Source organism: Syzygium oleosum, unplaced genomic scaffold, assembly GCF_021117445.2.
Source record: "Syzygium oleosum isolate NSW1041296 unplaced genomic scaffold, Sole_v2.1 Sole_v2.03, whole genome shotgun sequence".
NCBI classification, from domain to species: Eukaryota; Viridiplantae; Streptophyta; class Magnoliopsida; order Myrtales; family Myrtaceae; genus Syzygium; species Syzygium oleosum.
Window position 1 is genome coordinate 5,285,389 of NW_026607487.1, and position 26,645 is coordinate 5,312,033.

Sequence of the window (26,645 nt, forward strand, 5' to 3'; positions counted from 1 at the left end):
ACACCGTGATACTAACGCAAGTATCGAATCTTTCATTTAATGGGCATGGAACGCAGCAGGTCGCCTATCTTCACTTTGATTAGTGTGGCCACGTGGTCCAATTACAGAGAGAACTAACAAAATATTGTTAAAGTCTACAGGAGGATTATTCTTGCCAACTAAGAGGAAAGGATTGTTCCAGTGGTCTTTGACAAGAGGTGAGGGCTAAAGAAGTAAATTGCCTCGAAAGATTTCCTATAAATTAAGCACATGTGGTTCATCCTTTAGGGCAAGAGAAAAAGTAAAGCTTCGTTTAAGCGCAAGGGCTTGTGCCTGAAGAGGAGAAGTGCTTCGGTAAGAACACCACGCCACTCACGAGAAATCATAGACGCGCTCGTTCTTTTTCTGAGATAATTTGCTTTTGATAACTCTAGGTTGAAGCGTGAAGGTAATCCTCCGATTGTACTGCCTTTCGGGACTCGGATACAACTTGGATATGCTCAAAGGTAACTCTTTCTCAATCACAAATAACATACTGCTAAAAATCGATACCGAGTTCTAATGTTTTTCTGTGGGCCCACTCCTGTTTGTGTTGACTTTTCTTCAGTTCGTATTGGATGATCTTGAACCATGTAATATGCATGCATTTAGAATGTATTACATAGTTTCTGTTTGTGCATTTGCTGACATCAGCGTAGTCTGTGCATGTGAATTATCTTTAGGCAATACAAACCCCCCGAATTTTGGAATAGAACACGTTTGCCCCTAAATGTTTGATTATCACCCTAAACTTTCATTCTGTTATAGCCATTAACCCTTCGTTATATTTTCCGTTAGTATATGAAATACAAGACTTTTAAGGGGTAAATGTGTATTTTCAGGTCGGTTTTTAATAGAAATCTTTCTTTTATCCTTGGTTTATGTGAAAATGAAAAAAATGAAGTAGAATAAGCTAACTTAAATATTGGTATCAGAAAAAATAAATATCAATAATTTTATTGAAAGAATAGAAATTGAGAAAAATCGATAAGATAGTAATAGAATTAATAAGGTCTTTAAGAAAAAGAAACACAATCAAGTATAAAAAAACGTCCTGCATAAGGTCAAATAACAAAAATGGGATAATCATTTTGTATTTTTAAATGGTTTATTAATGCAAAAAAAAATTATGAATAAAAAATATTTAAAAGATACCTCAGATTTCTATTAATCATTTTCTTTTATGAGTTGAGGACATCATTTCCTTGAATAATATCTTTAAATATCTTTGTTAAATATTTTTTACATTAACTAACCCTTTGAATATATTTAACGAGTCACTAATATTTGTTGGTTGACCTTTTTGTTATTGAGGCCTTTTTCCTTCTTATTTAATTTGTGTTTATTCTTTTCTAAAATATCTTTTTTAGTTCTATTAAAGTGACTATATTTACCAAATTTTAACAAATTTTTATTGTTTAATATTATTACTATTATCTATTATTTGTATTTTGGTTAATTTAGTTTTCTTCCATTTTCTATATTTTTAGTTTCTATAGCAAGTAAGGGTAAAAGAGAGATTGTTTTCAAAACATGAGATAGAAAATTTTTTTTTACGACTGATGCAGAAACTATAACAAAATTAAAGTTGAGAAGAATAAAGAATACACGAATTTACATGGAAAACCCTTGCAGGAAAAATCATGGGGAGAGGAGAAGCAAAATCCACTATAGAAATTCGAGAATTACAAAATGTGGCTCAAAAACTAAAGACTCTTTTGGTCACAACTTCTTAACTTAATCACTTGAGAAAAATAATATTTATATTACTCTTCAGCCCTAACATTGGCCCAAGCCCATAAAAAATTCAAGACATACTCAACAAATATCCACCTTGGCTTGAATTCTACATAAGCAATACACAATCTCCACCTTGGTTTGTTTCAAGGAAAAGTAACGATTTGAAAAATATTTTCTAAAAATTGATTGTTTATGTCGTTTAGAAAAACTAATCAACGAAAAAAAAATTCACTATTGACAATAATTTATACCTCAACATTTTCGTCGACAATGAAAATTTTTTCGTTGTAGGTGATATATATAAATAATCATTTTTTGGAAAAAAAATTCTAAATTGTTACTTTTCCATGAAATAAAGACCCGCGAGTCAAGCGAGACTTGCCCCCAAGCGTCAGACCGAACCACTAGTAACGTGTTGATCCACTCACTTAAAAATATTAATCATGATCATCTGTTTCTTCTATGGTCTAAAATAACCGATTGACATTATTTCCTCCATTTTGGCTTATGAAAGCATTTTGACTTAAAAGATCCGTATAGTAAATTAATAATGAAATCATTTTCACTCATGCAAAAGTTTTGACCAAATTACTCGTACACATGATTTTCAAATGGGACAAGAATCGCATAATTCTCTTGAAATATTAAAGTGCTTGGCCGGCTTACCCCACCAAGAAGATTTTCACATTAACTTTTACCTTTTCAAAGTCATGGGCCGCATAAAAACTTTTTCCACAAAATACACAATTAACTTCACGCACGCTTTCACACGCTCGCTCATTGCCACTAAGCGTCTGAGAGCCCGACTTATGGTTTAAGCTTGGTTTTGGGTCGCTATTCTCATAGTTTTATCGCTTTACTCTTCTTTTCTTTTCATACATCGAGTGATTAACTTTGTTTATCGTCCAGCTTCTTTCGCAACCATTGGTTTAAGCAAATACTTAGAGGAGACAACAACAAGAGGAACAAAAGAGGTGGGAAAAAGGAATTTCTAGGATTTAAAGAAGAAATTATGGCTGAGGCATGTGCCACCTCCGTTGCAAAGAATCTTGCGTCGAAACTCGGTGAGTACCTGTTTGTTTCCATTGGACGTCAATTTGGGTATGTGCTGTGCTACAAGAGCTACCTCCAAGATCTCAAAAATAGAGTGAAGGAGCTGGAGATTGTGAGGGAAAGGGTGCAACGCTTGGTCGATGAAGCCATGTATGACGGAAAACTTATACACACTGATATTAAGAATTGGCTGGAGAGTGTGGAGAATATAGCTAAGGAAGTAGAAAACCTATTAAAACATGGCGAAAGTGCAAAAATTGCTTGCTTCTGCGGGTGGCTTCCCAACCCCGTGGTGCGCCATCCAATCGGTAGAAAGGTGAAAAAGATGACTCGAGTCATTCAGGGACTCCATGAGAAAAGCCTAAATAGTGTCTTCCAGAAGGTCTACTATGAGAATACTCCGATAGGAATTGTTACAGATATCACTTCCGCTGCAAGATCTGTTGACAACAAAGAAGATGTCCTGGAGTCAAGGGCTTCAATCATAGAGGATTTAATGAAGGCTATAGCAGATGACAAGGTCTGTGTGGTTGGGGTGCATGGACCAGGTGGCGTTGGCAAGTCCAAGCTTTTGGAGGATATCGAAAGGCGAGTTAAGGAAGTGAAGTTGTTTGATGTGGTTGCCAAAGCAGACATATCACGCAATCTTGATCTCAAAAGAATCCAGGGAGAAATCGCTTATGCACTGGGTCTAAAAATAATGAATGAGGAAACTGCTCGTGGGAGAGCAGATCTTTTGTGTAGGAGATTAGAGAGTGGTCCTAAGAAAAACATTCTCATAATTTTAGATAATTTGTGGAAGAAGCTAGATTTGAAGGAAGTTGGAATCCCTTGTGAAGATGATAATAAAGTAAGAGGCTGCAAGCTATTGCTAACATCTAGATACCGACATGTTTTGCTCACTGACATGGGCTGTGACCGAGACTTCCGACTCGATAAGTTAAAGCATGGAGAAGCACAAAGACTTTTTGAAAGGATAGTGGGAGATAGAGTTAAACATCCTGACTTTAAACCCTTGGTAGATGGAGTGGTCAAGAATTGTGGAGGCTTGCCACTTTTGATTATTACATTGGCAAAAAGGTTGAAGCACGGAGATTTGGCTACATGGAGGGATGCTTTGACGAATATAGAAGGGTTAGATGTAAAATCCATGGTGGAACTAAATTACAATGACTTAAAAGATGAGAGGATCAAATCATTGCTCTTGTTGTGTGCTCTAGACTCTGGGAGAATCTCCACGAGGTACACCTTTGTCTACTGCATGGGTTTGGGTTTATTGAAAAAATTCAGCCAGCCCATTGAAAACGCTAGAGATAGGTTCATTTTGGATCTACAAAGCTTGCAAGACTCTTCTTTGGTACCGGATAGTGATAACACAAAACGGTTTAGAATGCATGACATATTTGTTGATGTGGCCATCTCTATTGTTTCCACCGAATGGAACGCCTTGGTTGGGAGGAAGGATTATGGGTTTAAAGAATGGTCAAAGGATGAGCTCAAAAAATGCACCGCAATATCCTTCCCTTATGCTGGCATTGATGATCTTCCTGAAGAATTGGACTGCCCAAACTTGAGGATTCTTTTGTTACTTGAAAGCAACCAGTCTCTCGAAATTCCTGAGTCATTTTTTGAATCTATGGAGAAGCTCCAAGTTTTGGACTTTTCTGGATTTTCTTTCACCTCTCTACCTTCATCGGTTGAGTTCCTTAAAAACCTTAAAGCGCTATGTCTTGAGTACTGCCGTATGGAGGATCTGGCTATTCTTGGAAAGCTGAAAGGATTGCAATTTCTCAGTTTCTTTAGATCTGCAATCACTCGGTTGCCAAAAGAAATAGGTGAACTAAAAGAATTGAGATTTTTGGACTTGAGAGGGTGCACCAAGCTCAAAGTTATTGAACCTGGTGTGCTTGGAAGCTTGGTTAATTTAGAAGAATTGTATATTGAAGATAGTTTTGATCAGTGGGAGGCTGAGGATGAAGCGCCGCGAAGCAATGCCAGCCTGGCTGAGTTGAAGAACTTGAAAAAGTTGAGCACCTTGTACATTTCCATTCCTCGTTCTGCCAATCTCTTAACAGACTTGCCATTTATGAAATTGAACAAGCATAAAATCCAAGTTGGGGACGTTTGGGATTGGTCGGGTGAATACAAAGAATCCAGAACTTTAAAGCTCAAGCTGGATTCAGGCAATCTTCTTCTTGAAGAGTGGATGCAGAGATGTTTGCAAATAACACAAGATCTCCACTTGGATGGAATACAAGATGGCAATGATAGCATTCACGATTTGTGCATCGAAGGTTTTCAGGAATTGAAGCATCTTCACGTGCAAAAGAGCCCCTCACTTCGGTACGTTGTTCACTCCAGAGAGAATGTCCCGTGCACTGCATTTTCTAGATTGGAATCATTGTTTCTCAAGAATTTGAACAACATGGAGAAGATTTGCTGCGGCTGTCTTGCCCTAGAATCCTTCAGCAAATTAAAGATTGTGAAAGTGGATAACTGTGGTGAAATCAAACACTTATTTCCTTTGTCCATGAAGAGAATATTATTGCAGCTCGAAGAGATTGAAATAAGCAAATGCCACTTGATGCAACAAATTGTCGCAGATGCCGAGGCAGATGAAGATGAAGATGAAATAGAAGATGATCCCAAAGTGAAGTCATGCAATTTGCGTAGGCTGACATTGCGAAACTTGCCAGAGATGATGAGCTTTTGGAAAACCGTGGATCATTCGATTGTATTCTTCAACGGACAACAGGTAAATTTCATGATTTCTAAAAAGGTCATGTTTTCCTCCATTGGGACCATCCCAGTTGGAGGAAACCTTTCTCCAACTAATTTTTTGATCCATAAGTTACAAGCACGGACATTGCCTTCGATCGAATATATTAGTCATAGAAATACACTTGGTTTTAGCATAGATTTGCTTGTTATTCAATTAGTGATACCGTGGATAATGAAATATGAGGAAAGACGGACAAAACAACATAAATAAAGTTTTCAACTTTTATAGCCCTTTTCACTTTCCTCCTTACCTTCAAAGGTATTTAGTTGAAGTCACACATTGTGCAGACTTTAAAATATTTGACTTGCTGAAATATATACTTTGGAGATATAACGTATACAAGTTTTATGTAATTTTACCAAGTAATATGCATTTATCTACCAAACGAAAAAAATTAGTAACATTTGGATCGTTTAATAAAATTAATTTTATTCGAAAGGATTATATTAATTTTCTATTTGATAAACACATTGAAGTACTGACTTTAGAATTATCTCAATTTATTTTTGATATGTGCAACTAAATGATGAGTAAAAATGTGATACTTTTTCCATTTTGAAGTAAATGAAATTTTATGCATGGATTTTATACGTAGGAGTATAATAGCATGTACAAAAATTGAATTCTTGAGGTTTTATATTCCAGAATAATTAAGACAAATAATAATTTGATTTTTAAAATGGAATTGATATGTGATTTGTGACTGGATAAGAACATTTATTTATTAGTTAATTACATCTCTCTTTTATTTGTGTTATCTTATCAACAAAGTTAAACAAGGGCCACATGAAGTATAGATTTTTTAAATAATCTAATTTTTATTATTGCTTAATGGTAGAATTATGTATGTATACACATACATTTTGGGATGTATCCAAAATTTGAAGAAAGTAAATACGACCTACATAATTTGTATGACCTTCATTGAATAACTAATTGACATATGTAGAATTCTATTATATTTATTAAAGGAAAAAAAACAATATTTTTTCAATAGGTGAATTTAACTTTAATGACTATGGGTCATGATATATAATATCCAGATCGTTGTACCCAACATTCAACAAAAAAGATCTTTTCTATTATATAAATTAAATTTTCAATTTTTGTCTTAAGTACATCGATCTTAGAGTAATTGAAACAATTAAGTTGCTTTTTTCCAATAATTGTAAAAAGTTGTGGCAGGTGAATGGACCATTGCGAAAATATGGTTCTACAAAAAGTTCAATAATATAAAATTTTTATACAAATTACACGTTAATTTATGGACCTATTAGGTGACTACGAAATGAAAAATCAAATATAATATTTGATAGGCCATTTTTTGTTTGTTACCTTTGGTACATTAATGAGATGTTAGTGGGATAATTAATTTTTTTTGTTCTAGTTCATGTAACTGTGGATCTTTTATGGTGATCAAATCTACCACAAACCTTCATTCTAACCACTTTTCTAATATTACTAGTAGAATTTATGTTCGCTATAATTTTTTTTGGTAATAAAATATTGCTTGAGATTATTAATCAGAAACACATCCAGCATTCATTTGAGCACAATAGCTTGGATCTAACAATTTCTGTAACTATTATGTTAGTATAAAATAAGAAAATGGAAACCCTTTTTAAATCATATTTCAAAATTATGTTATCAAGTGACCCAAACCACAAAAGCGTGATGCCCGGCTAAAATCATTTGTTAAATTAAGTAAGTCTTTTTCTTAGCTACATAACTAAAACTTTCCACATAAATTATATCATAACTAAAACTTTCCACATAAAATCATTCGTTCATGACTATTGGGTAGAAAATAATTGAGACTATTTTTTCGCTGTCTTTTGAGATATTATATAAGACCGCTGTCATTGACTAAAAAAATTAATTGAGTCTATGCCATGAATTCGTAAAATTTAGGCAGAAAGCACAAAATGTGAGGGTAAATCCATAACCTCAATAATTCAGGGATTATGAATTCTCTCTTACTATTACACATAATTTGAAATGGACTAGGCACGACAACTAAGAGAGGATGAGTTGGTTGCTCCAGGAAACTTGAATATTTTTTTGTGAAAATGTGATGGACAATATGTAGATGGTGCACTGGTTCTGTAAAAACATGAGCACTCATGCAGAATAACAGTCTTCTATCAAATAGAAATTGAAAGAGTTTATAGGATAGAAGAAATACAAATGAGATTTATAATGGTTCAGCATTCTATCAGCTCTAACAGTCTCAACAAGGCTGGAATTCACTGTGTAATTCTTGAGATGTTCATCTTGTACAGAATGTGTTGCTTTTGCCTGAAGCTCCTAAAGTTGCATCTACAAACTCGAGCACCCTTCACAAACACTATATCACTCTTCCATATGACAAATATTGACTCACTCTATAGAGATCTACAATAGAAATCACTCTATTTTACACAAAGGAAAGCAAAATAATTTAATGTTACAGAGAAAGTTGTTCGTGAGCTTCTTCCACTTCCACCAACCACTTTGATCTGTTTTAAAGACTTTCAATCTTCAAAATATCTGCAAGAAATTTTATCCAATCAAATAGTCATTGGTTTGAATTTCCTTCAGAGCTCTTTCTGCGAAGCATAGAAGGCCATTTCCAAAAGTATAACACTCTTTCTTCTATAGTCTGCTCGACATCTTTTCTGCTTTCACAAAAATGGCAAAATAGATTTGATTCACTCCAGGCTGCTTTGGGCAGATTCCAAAACTTGAAGATAACTCTCAAACACCAACTTGAGTCCAATTCAAATTGATAACGAGCTGGGTCTTCTCCACTATGATTGTAGAGGCTCGTCTATAAAACCATCCAGTTTGTCTGTAGCATGTACTCCTTCTCCAGAATGGTGCTTCCACACTTTTCATGAATTATTTTATATGGGTTTATTCACCTTCTGCAAACATGTTCTTCCAAGCAAATTGATATCCTCATGTTCTACGGATTGCTCACCTTCTCTTGGTCCATCCAAACTTTAATGAACCCTGGTTTTCCAGCTTATTCTCCTTCTACAAAGATCCGTCCAGATTTAGACACACTTTTTGTCCAACAGATTATTCTCCTTGCAGAGCCAAAGCCTTCTCATGCTTTAGAGGTCCGGTTGTCAACACTACTGCATAATGTTTATGTATATAGAAGTTATTCATTCTAAATACTCAAATATATACATTAGTAGCCTTTGATTGTTTTGTAATTTTCAAAACATCATAATGGATATTCTCAACATATAAAGTCCAAATAAATAATAGGTAAACGATAAGTAAGTGCAAATATTATAAATTTTAAACAAGAATAAGGTAAAATCAAAAAATCACTACTCTGCTTTTTCTTCTATTAGCTTTAAATCTATTACATGGGATTATATCCTTTATTACTGTTTCACACGCAATGGGTGTTCATATTTTCTAGTTACAAGCACTGTTATGAGATTATGTGGGGTTATTTACCACTCGTATGCCTTCGTAACGTTATGCTCCTGGCTTTGTAAGGTTTCACTGCCCTGGTTGGAGTCCTTGACACTGTCTGAACTTCCCAAATTGAAAGAGATATGGAGTTCTCAATTTCCCTCAGATGTGAGCAACCTCAAATTTCTGAAAGTAGAGGATTGCACTTTCCTCTTGAGCATCATCCCATCAAATATACTAATGAAGCTACAAAATTTGGAAGCCATAACCGTTGAAAGATGTCAGTTAATACGAGAAGTATTCGACCTTGAAGGACTGACAGCTAGTGGGGATGTCGAGATCCTGTCACGATTGACCAAATTAACCTTAAGTGACTTGCCAAGTTTGGGATGCATATGGAACAAGAATCCAAGAAGAGCGATGTGTTTCCGAAACCTAAGTTCACTAAAGGTGCAAAACTGTGAGAATCTGAGGTTTCTTTTTTCTTCTTCTGTGGCTAAAGAACTTGGGCAAATAAAAGAAATAGAAATAGCAACTTGTAGACTGATGGAGGAAATTATGGATGTGCAAGAAGAAGAATCAGAGGAAGATGCAACCACCGCCACTTTAGAGTTCCCTCTATTAACCTCCTTGTCTTTTGAAGAATTGCCAAATCTCAGGACATTCTCTCATGGGAAGTACTACATTCACTGTCCATCCTTAACAAGACTGAGAATATCCGGATGCCCTAAAATGATGGCATTCTCTTTATCCGAAGGAAAGCAACAATTGATGACAGCTGATACGGGCTTACAACAAGCATTTGGTTCCATCAACTCTGGCTTGTCCTTGCCTGCCTTCTTCAATCAAAATGTACGTAATATCTCTGGAATTTTCCATGTTATGCTTATTATAGAAATTATTCTTGGTTACTGTAATCTTATTGCCAATGAAGCAGTTGAAAACTCTATCTGTCAACATGTCCTGTAAAGCCTCTTGCTACTCCATGCATATGTCGTTCTTGTATGACATGACAATGGTGTAATCTTGGGTCATCAACTTCATTCTTGAGAATACATTAACATATTGGAGCATCCAAATAAGGACTTTTAGGAGTTCATGGTCTAGAAGCTAACATATGGTCCTTTCATACAGGTTCTTCTTCCGAGGTTGGAGGAGTTGACGCTCTTGTCGTTGTGCGGGTTGAGAAGGATATGGCACAATGAACTCCCTGAACAATCATTCTGTAGACTAGCATCCATCACTGTCGGAGATTGTGAAAATCTGTCTCATATTTTTCCTTCAAATTTAATAGAGAGGTTCCAGAGCCTGAAAATGATTGAGGTGGTCAGGTGTACCTCTTTGGAAGCATTGATGGAATATGTTGCTGTCAATACTAAGAAAAGGCAACAACATATGGTCCTCTTAGACTTAAAAGAAGTGAAGTTGTGGTACCTGCCGAGGCTGAATGCGGTTGTGACTAGCAACGCTAAAGTAACGCTGGGTCTTCCTAGTCTGACTAATGTTAGCTTGCACTGTTGCCCCAGTTTGAGATATCTCTTCACAAATGGCACAGCCAGGACTCTTGATAAACTTGAGATGATAGATGTTTCTGGTTGCGATAACATTCAGGAAGTAGTTGCCGAAGAAGAAGGTGAAGAACAAAAGTTGAAGGTGGTGAAGTTCTCTCATTTACGCATATTGAAGCTTTGCTCCCTTAAGAGCTTGATTACTTTCAGCTCGGGAAGTTGTGCATATGAGTTTCCCTCCCTAAGAAATCTCTCAATCCTGGAGTGCACTGAACTCAAGGCATTCGTGCTGAGGCTGCCGGCGCCAAATGTGCAGATGATGAATGAGGGAGCTGCCAGTTTTGATGAAGCTCCACATTCTTTATTTGACGAGAAGGTTTTCCTCTTTCCTTTATCTCAGCGGTATCACTGCGTGTGATTGGTTTCTTCTTTTTGATGCCCTGGACTCATAAGCAACTTTGCTTCTATGCCATTCATTGTGACTTTAGTCAGGTGATGCTTCTGCAGGTCATATTTCCCAAATTAGAAGAGCTACGTCTAACAGGAATCCAATCGACAGAACTTTGGAAGAATGAGATGCCCGATGAGTTCGTTTGCCGCCTAAAGGTCCTTGAGGTGAAGCAGTGTCACAACCTACTGAATGTTATTCCTTCATTCACGTGGAAGAGGCTGCTTTACTGTATGGAGTCCTTGACAGTGGAGTCATGCAATTCTATAGAAGGCATATGTACACTTGAGGGCCTCGGTGTCATGGAGAGAGAAGCCGCAAGAAGCAGTCAATTGAGAGAGCTATCTTTATTTGATCTCCCAAATTTGACATACATATGGAACAATGAGGATTCGCTGAATCTTTGCTTTCATAACCTGACTTCTATTAGAGTTGAAAAGTGCCCGCGTCTGAGAAACCCTTGTACAATGTCTATGGAAAAAAGTCTGGGACAACTCAAATCTCTGGGTCTAGGTGGTTGTGAAGAGATGGAGTACATTGTTGCAAGAGAACAGGAGAAACCTGAAGAATCAGCCGAGGAATTGAAATTCCTCGACTAGTTACTCTGTATCTTCACAACATGCTAAAATTCAGAATTTTCTGCCATGGGAAGCATATTTCAGATTGTCCCTCCTTGAAAGAGTTACTGTGTAAAGCTGGGGAGGTGATTGCAGGAGATGCTAGTTATAGAAACCTCGACGGCAGCATTCCAATTCAGCAACCGATTTTGCTGGTCAAAAGGTTTGCACTCATTCTTCTTTAACGGCATATCTAGTTTCTTGTCCCTCAAGGTTTGACCTAGACAGTGCAAAGGTCGGTGGGGTGACTTCTGCTAACTTATTATTTTCTATTACAAATGTTTGACTTTTATTTGACAGGAAACATCTCAAAGCTACTTCTTCAATATAAACATATTGACACGTATATAAAAACTTATCGTAAGTTTCAAAAGTTTAATATATTTTTCTTTCATTTTCAAATTTTAGACTAGTGTAACATTTCACTAATACTGTGACTGAAGTACAAATATCAGCTCCAATTAACATTTTTAAGTAAGTTCTGCAAGTTGTTGTCAAGTTCATAAACAGTCTTCCCATCAATCGAAATTTGAGGTTTCCAGGGAAGTTTTAAGTAGGTTCTGCAAGTTGAGAAATTGTTTGAGCCATTCTATTGATAGACAGTGATATACTAATAAATATATCGTAGATATTCATGCCAATTGATCAAGCAAGTCATCCATTTCCATGATTGGCTCCACCTAATTTATCCCCAGGTCAGATCCACAAGAGGAAACAGCAAATAGTGAAGGCTGTAAACGGTGATCAATTGAAGTACCTGAGCTTCCATCTAGCCAAAATGTAAGTCTCATCATCACCCTGTGGATATAGGTAAAGCAGCAGGAAGTAAAAACCCGGGTTCAGAACAATGATGAAACAAATCTGAAGAATCTAATACTAATTATTTTAGCATTATGCATATGAGCCAGTAATTGAAACAAGTTCACTAGTTTCACACGTGTCGTAAGACAGACTTGACCTCATTGAGCATTTGCAAGTTCCAAACAGATGCTAGCAAGCAATGACATGTCCTAAGATTCAATGAGAAAGAATTATGAAAGAACTATATCTATTGTACTTAAATGAAACTCGGCAATCTCTTTTTTTCCTTAATTCATGGTCAATTTGTCATTGATGGGTACAATTTTCTACAGCTTGTGTGTGTATGTGCCTGCATGCAAAATTATAGTGGCACACATGCGCATATGCAAGATCCCGCAGATCGGAAGGGAAGCCCTAGCACTGGGTATCCATTAAGCCTAATGCTAGAATTACCGGTGGCCATCCCTCAATTCTACCATCGGCACTCATGGTAACAGAAATACCAAGTTCGACCGGAAAGTGGGTGGGTTGATGAAGATAATCTAGTTATGTCTATCACTGAACCAGATTTGAACTTACAAAGAGTTACTACCTTTTGTATACTGTGTAATATTATCGATGGATGCTCAAAGAAAGGAACAAGTAATTTCAAGTTGCGCTCATACAGACCCTTACCTGAACAGCCAAACACCGAGGAATTAGTTGATTCTCATGAGGATGTGTGCTTTATTGTATGCACATATATTAATGATTAATAATAGCTCAGTTCCTTCAGAAGGCTAATCACATGGAGGACAAAAAAAAAATTGCATTCAGTTGTTTGGACAAGCAACAATAAACTTCGGAAATGTACTATGATATGATAAAGCCATACTAGACTGCAAGTAGCTTGAAGGCTATGAATGCTACAGACATAAAATATATGAACAAAATCTAGTCATGTTCATTTGCATCTAATTTCGAAGAAAAGATGTTGTCTACAGAAACAGAAAACCACAAGACTAGTAAACATGAGCACTTCTCTTCTGGCACCAGAGTATCAAACTTTTTGTGAATACTTACTTGGGAACGATTGATAGACTCATCCAGAGAAGATTAGTGCATCAGATGTGCTTTAATAAGCACATCAATCAACACAGGTTCTACAAAGGACCAAAAAAAGCAACAGTACTGGCTTGGACAGGATGGGATGGCTTTTTTGGTTGGGATGACCAGGGAGACTCTAAATTCATGACATTGAAGACCAAAATTAGAAACCAGCCAAGTCACCAAGCAGAATAGAACCAATGAAATCCCCATACAAGAGAGGATGAAAATGTCGAGTTGAAAGTATTTTATCAATGTAAGAAACTCTAGGAAAGGATCATCCTAACCAGCTGGGAGTAAACCACAGAACCAAAATTTTAGGGCTCCGTCATACCAATTCTTCAGATAAAAAATTTCCACATTTGAATATCACTAGATAATTCGACAAGGAAAATATGAGCATTCGGCATGTAAACAAGAGAAACTGCAGCACACAGGATTCTTCTCTTACCCCGGAATCTAATTGTTGGATCTTCGAAAATGCAATCTTCAGCGAAAATAGCAGAAGTAAAAACTCCTGTTTTGAGCAAAGAGGTCACCATAAATAAAAGCACGACTATGTAGTGCTTTTGGGCACTGCAAGAATGAGTTTTATCATCCTGTCTTAAACTCAGAACATTTTAACATCAGTTCCCTAGGGTGCCAAGAAACAATGAGCACGGGCCTAGATTGATGATGGGTTTTTAAATTTAAAGACAATTCCTGTAAATCTCTTCTTCAGATTCTTTGCAATAAATTTTCCCAATCTATACACACAAGCATTAACCTCCTCTCGTGAAAATAATTAACTCATTTCAGATTATTAGTAATCCATCAATTAAGCAAGTTTGATATTGGCTGGAGCATAGTCAGACCATTTTGTTTGTTGCCAGTAAGCATACAGAGTAAAGGAAGGAGGTCGATGTACCTGTGACAAAGTGAGCCTTCTCATAATCAGACGTGAGGATCACCACGACGTCATCGACACTGGAAGCAGGAACCCCATCTTGCTCGTCGGCACTCACACTCTCCAAACTGCAGAAAGTCAAAAACACAATCAGAAGAGCAAAATCAGCAATCGAGAAGCATCCTTACCATCTCTCCATCAATTCGTCACTCGGAAATTCCCTCTCCAAAACTCATACACGTCCATCGCGACGCTGGTTCCAGAGCCAAGAGAAACCGAATCACCTGTCGTCCTTTCACAGGAGACAGAACCCTGAGAATCTCCGTGACTCCGCTCACGGCGAGCTTGATCAATTTCGGTGAGGCACCGTTGCTTCCTTCCTCGGCGGTCGATTTCATAGCGCGACAGCATCGCCGGCGACGAGCATTCTGAGAGTGAACAGCGTCGACGGCTCAGAGAGAGGAACAGGACAACAAGAAAGAAATAAAAGCGATCTCCGCAGATCGAGAGATCGGAGCTCGAAGAGAACGCGGCGGGGGAAGTGAGAAGCTTGGAGAGTCACCGTCGTCGAGCGCAGAGTGATCGGAGAAGGCCTCGCGACGCAGGCGATTCCCGCCATTTCTGGTCCGGAGGTTTGAAGATGAAATGAGCTTCTTCCAAAGATTCGATACACACGAAGACGGCTCTAATGGGCCGAGGAGCGACGCTATTAATGGGCCTGACTCGTATAAGCCCAAAGAAAGTTGGCCTCGTAGAGAGTCAATGCGGGGGCCCATCTGAACGTCACGACACTTTGGGCTCGCGTGACTAGGCCCAAAATAAGAATTGGCCTCTCTTCTTCTTCTAATCAATCGGTTCGGTGTATCCCTCGATGAGTTTGTATTTTGCCTTTGGCCTTGATTTCGTTTTTTTTTTTTGGTGGATTAATCAATTGAAGGCAACGTGTGCTCAAATCTAAATAATATGGAATCATGGGAATTTATCCATCTCTAGTTATTACGCAAAGACCTAAATTTTCACGCGTAAATACTAGTGTGGTTCAAGTTTATCTTTGACGCCGTGGGAAAGTTAAAATTTTAACCGGAGGTGTTGCTCGTCAATCGCAACAAAAACAATGATATTTTTTCGACAAAAAAAAAAACATTGATATTCACGTACGATAGTTTACCAATGAACAAAAAATTAATGTCTAGAGCCTAATTTGCATACATACGTGTCGGATTCTAAATTACTCAGGCAACTTCATGTGATTAATCGGGTCGATCAATCTCTTTAATTGCCTAACATCTATGGCAAAAAAAAAAAAATCACTCAACATCTATACCTATGTAAATATGTTATAGCAGGGTTTTCCCTAAGTGTTGTCTTCTATGTGTGCGGCCGAAGGATTGCATATGATTAAAATGGCCCTCTACTCGTTGTACAAAAAGGTTTTGCTTCTTGCTCTGTAAAATTGCAGCTAACCAGCAAAACTTAATCATCTACTAAATTGCTGAGTTGAATACTGACTTTACATTTACAAAACTGTAGCAGCTTACTACAATTTCTAGAGAACCGTCTCGCCTAGTTTTCAAGTGCTGCAATTTCAAACATGCATTACCAAACATACAAGTTAGAAAAGCCTCCCGACACACCCAGTATCAACTAAAATTTTCTAACGTGAGGCTGTTTAGTGCAGTTTTCTCTAATTGTGGATAAGGATGTTGCAATCTTGAGAAAGCATTCTGTAAACCTCAATGCTGCAACACTTTCAAAGGTGGTAGCAGCTTCTGATTCAGCCACAGGTATACCAAACGGGCGCGAAACCATACAAATCTCCTCCTCTGATTCACACCCCTCCTAACTCTGAATTTAAATTAGTCCCATGACAAATTTTTCTTTACTCCAGCAAATTCCTCTCAGTTTGGTAAATTTGAATTCATTGAAAGCAACACTAAACCTCACGGATTTGTGATTCTAAACACACAGGTGAATGGCCTAAACAAGACAACATTCACATTTCTGGTGGTGTGGATGTGGAATTCAAGCCAATGAGGTACACCTATTTCATACCCAAACTTCTGATTCTTTCAATCTAAACCGGTAACAGAGAAAATCATCACTCAAGACTCAACCACACATGAAACATATCAGTTGAAAAGTCTCTCTGCTCATGCATATACTCTGCAACACCAACTTCAGCTAATCACAGATGCTTCATACATACCTCAACTCCACAAGATCACATCCTCCTTCTCTTGATATATCACAAACAACACAACAAGAACAACCCCCCATGGCAGACTTTCTTTCGTGGGCATTAGCAAGAACATCGAAACTCACAAAATCAAGCTGATGATGATGATGATTCTTCCTCTTCGATGGCCTTCTTAGCAGTCTCGAGATCCTCATCGAAGAACATGTCCCAGTGGCCATCCCACTTGATGAAGAACTCCGTGTCCTCGTGATACTGGACCCTGTGCACATCCCCGCGGGGCGTGAACAAGTAATCCCCGACCACCAAGTCGTACCTCTCCTTCTTGCTCAAGTTCCACACGGTCTTCCTGCCTTCCAGCACCACCAGATCGTGCCCGAACGTGTGGTGGTGCGCCGGCTCGACGCTCCCGGCCTTGAACCTCACGATCGCCGATGTGGGTGTCTCCCGGATTATCTTCATCGACCCCCCCGGGATCATGTCGATGGGATTCAGCTCCCGGCGCTTCGCCAGGCAACAGATCGCGCAGGAGGCGGAATCGTCCGGCTCCGAGGCCGGCGGCGCGCCGATCTTGGGCGTTTCGATCAGGGCTCGGTCCAGGAACTCCTGGAGGTCGTCGCTCCAGGGCTGGTCGCCGGAGGCGGGGCAGGGGGACTTGAAGGGTGTGTCCAGCCAGGCGCGGAGGATCTCCACGGCGGAGCCCGGCGGCGTGGAAAGGGCGGAGACGGCGAGGATGTTGGAGTTGTTGATGGACCGGGCGTTGACGGCGTCGGCGACGGAGAGGCAGGTCGCCGCGAACGCGCCGGGGAACTTGTTGGCGAAGATGGAGACACCGGAGCCGGTGCCGCAGGCGACGAGGCCCCGGGTCCCGGATCCTCCTCCTCCGCCGGAGGAGACGCGGCGGCCGACGTCGGCGGCGACGGAGTAGTACGGGCCGGTGCCGAGGTCCTCCACCTCGATGTGCAGGGTGTCCCGGAGGTGGGAGACGAGGGCGTCCTTGAGCGGAGCGCCGAAAGGGTCGGCCGCCGCGACGATTTTGGTGGGGCGGGCGGCGGAGGGATCGGCCATCGGCGGCGGCGGTGGATGGCGGCGAGGGGGTGGGAGTGGAAGGGGTTGCTAGTGTATCATCAAGAATATAATGTGAAAAACAGGTCCAGGTACATCCGGGGACGCGGTGGGCGAACAGCCTGGACTGTTCCTAGTTTTGTCCGTAAGCAATAATATACTAATGATAGGACTGCAGAGGTGCGGTGGAAATTGAGATGAACAGTTTTGTGATGGTATTTTTCTAGCCTTTTTGGCCAATTCAATCCCATGCTTCCAGGCGAAAATATAACGATAAGAATATCAACATTTGTATCGATCGGGCGTTCTAAGTTTCGAGACTTCAGTTTCGTAAATTTGGGTACTGAAATGCGTAAATTCCACGCATTCGAGTCCCTTCTGTGAATTCCGTCACGTTCTAACTAGACGGGCGGTGGGATATAGTTTACTGGAGGAGGAGCGCGTGGAATATGGATTTTAGTAAGTGCTCCTCCCGCGCTCTTGGGGGAGGTCCAAACCTCACGCTCTTCACGGATGATTCTTAGCCTGTACATAAAGAATTCCCACTTGACTTACAAGCCAACTATCTCTGAAATGATGCAGAGATGTTTACGACGGATTCTTATGCACAAGCTTTAGTGGATTCTAGACACATCCACTTATGCCCAAGTACTAGATTGTTTTTTTAGGGCTTTTCAGGAATTTTCAAGATAAGAATAACATTTGTATGACTTTAATTTGAGAGTTATAAATTTTTTTTCACTTACTTAAGTGTCACATCGGAGTAGAATCGACCATTTAAGTATCATTTCCGTCAAATCGTCTCACGTAGATTTTTTTTATAATTGTTTATATTTATTTTCCTTTTTTCTTTACTCTTTTTTTTTTGTGCCGATGAGGGTCGCCGACCCTCACCGGCTGCAAAGGCCTCGCCCTCAACCAACGGGGCTATGAAGGTCCTAAGTGAGGCCATCATGGCCCCATCGACCATGGGCGAGGCAGCCCTAGCACGAAGGCCGACGAGGCTACGAAGGCCTTCGCCAGCAACCAACCAAGCCAAGAAGGCCTCCCCTAGGGGCATTGCGGCCTCGCTAGCCGCTGGCAAGGGTGCGAAGGCCCACGCCGGATCTGGGCAAGGCCGCCTGGCCCGCGGCTAACGAGGCCACGAAGGTCCTTGCCCGCAACCGACAAGGCCACAATGGCCTCACCCAAGGCCTTCGCGGCCCCACAGGCCGCGGGCGAGGCCTTTGTGGCCAACGAGGGTCGTCGGTTACCCTCGCAGGCACAAAAAGAAAAAAAACAGAGAAAAAAAAAGAAGCAAAATAAAAAATCAAAAAAATAATTCAAAAGATCAAAAAATATTTTAAAAAATTACAAAAACTGTGCACATCAGCATTAGCAATATCATATAGGACGACTAGCGTCCACGTCAGATTTTCCCATAAGGCAAATCACTAATGATACTTAACTGATCAATTTGAGGCGTTCCTAATGTTCTTATCCTGGACTTTTTTATCCTTGTTTCTCCCGTCCACTAGAGTAGTCTAAATTGGACTAGAGACTTCTATGTCAAAATATGAATCACCAATTTCAACAAAAATGTTGCTTAGAAAAGCATAAGTTAATAATCCATATTCAAATTGATTATTATATAATTGAATGAATTGCAACCCTCTTTGCGTGACGCTCTATCCTAATTAAACATACGGTCTATGGGAGAGATTAGTCAGATAAATCATCTTGGAGGTCTTAGTGCTGCCTTACTATGTGCGCTATCTTCTCTGCAAGTGAAGGAATTGCAAATGAAGGGCGTCTCTGGAAAAGGTGGAAGATGGCCATGAGGTCAGACATGTCATCCACCCACGAGAAAATATTGGGTGCCACTAGGGATTCCACCGTGGAGAAATAACAAGTCTGAGGTGGCAACACGTGTCCGAGGGGACCCACATGTCAGGAAGGCTCCACGCTCCCACGGCACAGAGCAGAGCTGAGAGCAGAGCAGCTGGGAGAAATTTTTTAAAAAATAGCCCTCTCTCTCCACACTCACTCTCTCTTTCGCACTCCCAATCGAATTCAAGATCTGGAATTCGCTCTGCGCTCCGTCTCCCTCACGCCGACGAGCGAGGTCCGTCTCCTCGCCCCGACGCCGACGCCGCCTCACTCCGACGATTTCTCTGTCTTGCAGTTCGAGCCACGAAGCTTGGAGCAGCAGGAGGGGACAAGGCCCATATCAACAAGTGGCGCTCCGGAGTTTGGAAACCAAGCTTCCGAGATAATTGGAGCGCGACTCACTCGTGAAGCATTATCTCGGAAGCTTCTTTGATACTTCTCAGTTTATGGTTGCTCTTTCCAACTTGTAAATCACATGTTCCGGGTGTGGGAGTTCCAACTTCTTTGACAAAATAGTTCCGGTGCTTGTCTCAAAACATTGTTTCTTTATTAATTGTGTTTTCTGAGCATTTGAAATGATTTGAAAGTGTCATTTTAATGCCTCTCCCTCTGAGGTGCATATTATCCCATCAAATAAAAGAAATATTTTTGTTAGTGTGTGAAAGATCGTAAGTTAGTATAGAGTAGATGTCTCGACATTCCTGTCAATAAGTCGGTACGGACTGAGCCGCCGATAACTAGTACTTATTTATACTTTCTTGGTGCCGAATGGATCGATATTTGCCCCTTAGCTTTCTGCTCACCTTGTGTTTGAAAAAATGCCTAAGCCAAATCTGTTGAGTGTTTGAGGTTTTGACGTTGCTAGATTGAATGGACCGAATGAATAGGGTAGTGCTAGCGTAACTCGATACATCACAATGAATGACGTGCTGTACTTTATCTGGTGGCTTCCGAATGAATGGTGTGCTGCGGCTAGAATTTGTTGTTGTGGGGAGGGGGGTGGCCAGATGTTCATTAAAATTCCCCAGAGAAAATTGAGTTGAATATCTCATCGGATAATCATCTTTTGTGAATGTGTACTAGAGATGATGACAGTATATTAGAGATGATGTGGAGAGGACCTTGAACGAGTGGACTAATTTTGTACCTGCACTGGTGTTGCATAGGGTCCTGCTTCATTCATGGTTAAACATAATTTGTGAGAGTGCTTTTCCTGCTTTATATTGGCGTGTGATGACGTACTGCTAGTTTGGTGCATCAACTAGACTCTATATCTAATTGTGAATCGCATTGAAACAAATTTTTTTTCCATTTGAGCAGTTCATGGTAGTTTTGTCCGGAGAATTCTGTGGTCTCCTAATGAAAATGCATCCTCACTTGAGTGCGTATGCTTGAAAAATTCCTTGTTTTACTTGGTCATCCATCAAAACACTTGGGTAAGAATAGTCCTCCTTACTTTTTTGGAATATGACTTCCACTTTTTAAATTAGGAAGTTGTTTTCCTTAGTTTTGAACTTGGCAGTATCGCATGAATTGTCACTCGCTGTTCAGTGTTTGAGCTCCTTAGAATGAATGGTAGTGCATCGCATTTTAGCCCCTTGCATTAAATCGATGTCACTTGCGAATCGATGTCACTTCATGCTGATTTTATCATGATGGCAATTTTTGCGGATACTGTCATCTCTAACTTTACATATATGACAGTGGCTTGCTCATGTACATAAATTTTCTATGGATGACAACCTCCATTTGAAAAAAAAAAAAAGCCCAGCTGTGTTGCATATATGTATCGTGCGTGCGTAGTTTCTACATTATAGTTTTGGATGTCTTTTCTGATAATGAACTCCAGATTCTAGTTTTCTGAGCATATACATGAGTATGGACATCCGTAACAATTGATATACATCTATTTCTCGTCTAGTAGGGTCATTACTGAACTTAAACCTGTTGGAATTATCTTTCAAGCTTGCTGGTTAGGACTGTTTTGGTGTCATTTTAATCCCAATTTGGTATCAATTTGGGTGCAAATTTATCGGATGGCTGAATCAGAGGTAATTATTTGCTCATACTATGTGAAATATATTTTTCTTAAACCACCACGTTAATAACTTTTTGTTCTTTTAGTTGCAGCATGAAACTTCCCATCTTGCACACGTAATGCGTGATATGGAAAAAAGATTATGAGTTTGCGATAGGAATGGTTTTTCCAAATGAACTTGAAGCATACGATAAGTATGTGGCCTATGCAATCGGCAAAGGATTTGGGGTGAGAAAGGGTAATATGTTCAAAAATGGTAAAGGAGAATTAACCCAACGAACTTTTGTGTGCCATTGTGAGGGGCATTCTGTCAGCTCATCTAATCAAGAAAAGAAATTTGAGACTCAGTTTGAAGTTAGATGTGACTGTCCTGCTCATGTCAAATTTAAGGTTAACAATGGTGTCTATGAAGCATATTTCTGAGCATAATCATGCATTTATTCCGGATGATCAAAAGCATTTGATTAGATGTGGAAGAATCATGTCTGATACTTCTAAGAGTGTCTTAGTTGACATGAGGAAAGCCGGCATTGGAGGGACTACAGCGTATAAGTTTTTAGCAAATGAAGCTGGAGGAAGCAAAAACTTGGGTTTTAACCTGCGTGATTGTCAAAATTATTTGCAAACGAAAAGATCCGATGGTATAAGTGGGGGAGATGATCAAAGTGTTCTAAATCATTTTCATCTCATGCAAATGCAAAATCCAATGTTTGCATATGCTGTATGGTTAGATCAAGATGGTAGATTGACAAATTTATTTTGGAGAGATAGCATGTCGAAATTTGATTATGATTGCTTTGGTAATGTGCTAGTGTTTGATACCACGTATCGTACCAAAAAATATAACATGATATGTGCACCATTTATTGGGATTAATCACCATTGGAAGAATGTTTTGTTTGGTTGTGCATTTTTGTTGGACGAGACTGCAGAATCATTTATATGGTTATTTGAGGCTTTTTTGAAGTCTATGGGAAATAAGGCTCCAAAAACCATATTCACTGATCAAGACCAAGCCATGGCAAAAGCCATTAGAACGGTGTTTCTGAATACATAACACCGTTTATGTACTTAGCACATCGGGAAAAATGCCAATCAAAACATCCCACATCTTTACCATAAGCCGGGTTTTAAGGATACATATTTCTTAGCGCTTATGTATAGATGTACATCGGAGGAAGAATTTGAATTTACTTGGAGAGAAATGGAAAAGGAGTGGGATACTGCGAATAACCCTTGGCTTCGGAGATTATACGACATTAGACACAAATGGAGTTTAGCTTTTGGTCGTGACATTTTTACATGTGGTATAAGATCCAGTCAAAGGAGTGAGAGCACCAATAATGTCTTCCAACGTATGTCGACGAAGACATTAACTCTTGTAGAGTTTGTCCACCACTATGAATAACAAGTGAAGCACATGAGAGAAATTGAAACTCAAGATGATTTCAGTAGTCGAGAGAATCCCAAATTGGCAATTTTGGGTAATGACATCTTAACGCATGCTTCAAAAGTGTATACACGTACCATTTTTAAATGGTTTAATGATGAATTCATGCAAAGTGTCTCTCAACGTATTTCAAGTGAAGCATTTGATGGATCGGTTTATTTTTTTACTGTCAAGTTAAAGGGGAAGTTAAATGGGAGTGGAAATATTGTCAAATTTGACCCTGCAGACTCTTCAGTTTCTTGTGATTGCAAATTATTTGAATTAAAAGGGTGGTTGTGTTGCCATGCGTTGAAAGTGTTGAGTGAGAAATCATCGGTTATGGATGTTCCATTTCCCTATATTTTGAAAAGATGGACTAAGGGTGCCAAACAAGGGATTGTGAATGATGAATCTCATGAAATGGCATCGGGTTCATCTAAATTTAATCGATATTCCACGTTAATGCATCAATCCTTTGAAATGATGAGTTTGGGAACCGAAGATGCTGATACTATGAGAATAGTGACGGAGGACATGGAAAAAACAAAGGCTAAACTTTTATCACATAAATCGAGTATGATTGTGACTGATGATGATGAGGCTTCTGTGTGCAAGATTTCGGCATTGGACCCCCATCGAAGGAAAGCAGAGGGAATAAGTTATGGGAGGCTTAAAAGCTCAAGTGAGAAAAAGAAGAAAAAATCTAAGGAAGGAGCACCTCCAACACGAATAGAAAGTCGAGGTGAGTGGCATATTATTCTACTTAGGCTCCGTTCGTTTGGCGGAAAACGTTTTCCAAGAAAATATTTTCTGGATTTTTCAGTGTTCGGGGGCGGAAAATAACTTCACACGGAAAACATTTTCCCTCCCATGGGCAATTTTGCCTTCATGGAAAACATGTTTTCTGTGGGAAGTTATTTTCCGCCCCCCGAACACTGGAAAATCCAGAAAATATTTTCCTGGAAAACATTTTCCGCCAAACGAACGGAGCCTAAGTAAAATAATATGCCACTCACCTCGACTTTCTATTCGTGTTGGAGGTGCTCCTTCCTTAGATTTTTTCTTCTTTTTCTCACTTGAGCTTTTAAGCCTCCCATAACTTATTCCCTTTGCTTTTCTTCGATGGGATCCAATGCCGAAATCTTGCACACAGAAGCCTCATTATCATCATCATCAGTCACAACCATACTCGATTTATGTGATAAAAGTTTAGCCTTTGTTTTTTCCATGTCCTCCGTCACTATTCTCATAGTATCAGCATCTTCGGCTCCCAAACTCATCATTTCAAAGGATTGATGCATTAACGTGGAAAATCGATTAAATTTAGATGAACTCAGTGCCATTTCATGAGATTCATCATTCACAATCTCTTGTTTGGCACCCTTAGTCCATCTTTTCAAAATATAGGAAAATGGAACATCCATAACCGATGATTTCTCACTCAACACTTTCAACGCATGGCAACACAACCACCATTTTAATTCAAATAATTTGCAATCACAAGAAACTGAAGTCTGCAGGGTCAAATTTGACAACATTTCCACTCCCATTTAACTTCCCCTTTAACTTGACAGTAAAAACATAAACCGATCCATCAAATGCTTCACTTGAAATACGTTGAGAGACACTTTGCATGAATTCATCATTAAACCATTTAAAAATGGTACGGGTATACACTTTTGAAGCATGCGTTAAGATGTCATTACCCAAAATTGCCAATTTGGGATTCCCTCGACTACTGAAATCATCTTGAGTTTCAATTTCTCTCATGTGCTTCACTTATTCTTCATAGTGGTGGACAAACTCTACAAGAGTCAATGTCTTCGTCGACATACGTTGGAAGACATTATTGTTGCTCTCACTCCTTTGACCGGATCTTATACCACATGTAAAAATGTCACGACCAAAAGCTAAACTCCATTTGTGTCTAATGTCGTATAATCTCCGAAGCCAAGGGTTATTCGCAGTATCCCACCCCTTTTCCATTTCCCTCCAAGTAAATTCAAATTCTTTCTCCGATGTACATCTATACATAAGCGCTAAGAAATATGTATCCTTAAAACCCGGCTTATGGTAAAGATGTGGGATGTTTTGATTGGCATTTTTCCCGATGTGCTAAGTACATAAACGGTATTGTGTATTCAGAAACACCGTTCTAATGGCTTTTGCCATGGCTTGGTCTTGATCAGTGAATATGGTTTTCGAAGCCTTATTTCCTATAGACTTCAAAAAAGCCTCAAATAACCATATAAATGATTCTGCAGTCTCGTCCAACAAAAATGCACAACCAAACAAAACATTCTTCCAATGGTGATTAATCCCAATAAATGGTGCACATATCATGTTATATTTGTTGGTACGATACGTGGTATCAAACACTAGCACATCACCAAAGCAATCATAATTAAATTTCGACATGCTATCTCTCCAAAATAAATTTGTCAATCTACCATCTTGATCTAACTGTACAGCATATGCAAACATTGGATTTTGCATTTGCATGAGATGAAAATGATTTAGAACACTTTGACCATCTCCCCCACTTATACCATCGAATCTTTTCGTTTGCAAATAATTTTAACAATCACGCAGGTTAAAACTTATACGCTGTAGTCCCTCCAATGCCGGCTTTCCTCATGTCAACTAAGACACTCTTAGAAGCATCAGACATGATTCTTCCACATCTAATCAAATGCTTTTGATCATCCGGAATAAATACATTATTATGCTCAGAAATATGCTTCATGACTTCATAGACACCATTGTTAACCTTAAATTTGACACGAGCAGGACAGCCACATCTAACTTCAAACTGAGTCTCAAATTTCTTTTCTTGATCAGATGAGCTGACAGAATGCCCCTCACAATGGCACACAAAAGTTCGTCGGGTTAATTCTCCTTTACCATTTTTGAACATATTACCCTTTCTCATCCCAAATCCTTTGCCGATTGCATAGGCCACATACTTATCGTATGCTTCAAGTTCATTTGGAAAAACCATTCCTATCGCAAACTCATAATCTTTTTTCCATATCACGCATTATGTGTGCAAGATGGGAAGTTTCATGCTGCAACTAAAAGAACAAAAAGTTATCAACGTGGTGGTTTAAGAAAAATATATTTCACATAGTATGAGCAAATAATTACCTCTGATTTAGCCATCCGATAAATTTGCACCCAAATTGATACCAAATTGGGATTAAAATGACACCAAAACAGTCCCAACCAGCAAGCTTGAAAGATAATTCCAACAGGTTTAAGTTCAGTAATGACCCTACTTGACGAGAAATAGATGTATATCAATTGTTACGGATGTCCATACTCATGTATATGTTCAGAAAACTAGAATCTGGAGTTCATTATCAGAAAAGACATCCAAAACTATAATGTAGAAACTACACACGCACAATACATATATGCAACACAGCTGGGCTTTTTTTTTTTCAAATGGAGATTGTCATCCATGGAAAATTTATGTACATGAGCAAGCCACTGTCATATATGTAAAGTTAGAGATGACAGTATCCGAAAAAATTGCCATCATGATAAAATCAGCATGAAGTGACATCGATTCACAGGTGACATCGATTTAATGCAAGGGGCTGAAATGTGATGCACTACCATTCATTCTAAGAAGCTCAAACACTGAACAGCGAGTGACAATTCATGCGATATTGCCAAGTTCAAAACTAAGGAA

General features: G+C 39.2%; 1 protein-coding gene and 2 pseudogenes across 1 annotated transcript; 2 read left to right on the forward strand and 1 right to left on the reverse strand.

The window, feature by feature from the left end:
* The first annotated feature begins 413 nt into the window (after positions 1-413).
* On the forward strand, positions 414-12,825 carry LOC115680977 (disease resistance protein At4g27190-like; annotated as a pseudogene).
* A 3,430-nt stretch (positions 12,826-16,255) lies between these two features.
* On the reverse strand, positions 16,256-17,657 carry LOC115681047 (DNA damage-repair/toleration protein DRT102). Its single transcript, XM_030604908.2, has one exon. The coding sequence runs from the start codon at positions 17,613-17,615 to the stop codon at positions 16,680-16,682; it is 936 nt and encodes a 311-aa protein (XP_030460768.1). The 5' UTR covers positions 17,616-17,657; the 3' UTR covers positions 16,256-16,679.
* Positions 17,658-21,517: 3,860 nt separating this feature from the next.
* On the forward strand, positions 21,518-23,517 carry LOC130137753 (protein FAR1-RELATED SEQUENCE 5-like; annotated as a pseudogene).
* The last annotated feature ends 3,128 nt before the right edge of the window (positions 23,518-26,645 follow it).

What these genes read in the sequence shown, in the direction of transcription:
- LOC115681047 (XM_030604908.2), bottom strand. Translation starts at nt 17,615, where the DNA reads ATGGCCGATCCCTCCGCCGCCCGCCCCACCAAAATCGTCGCGGCGGCC.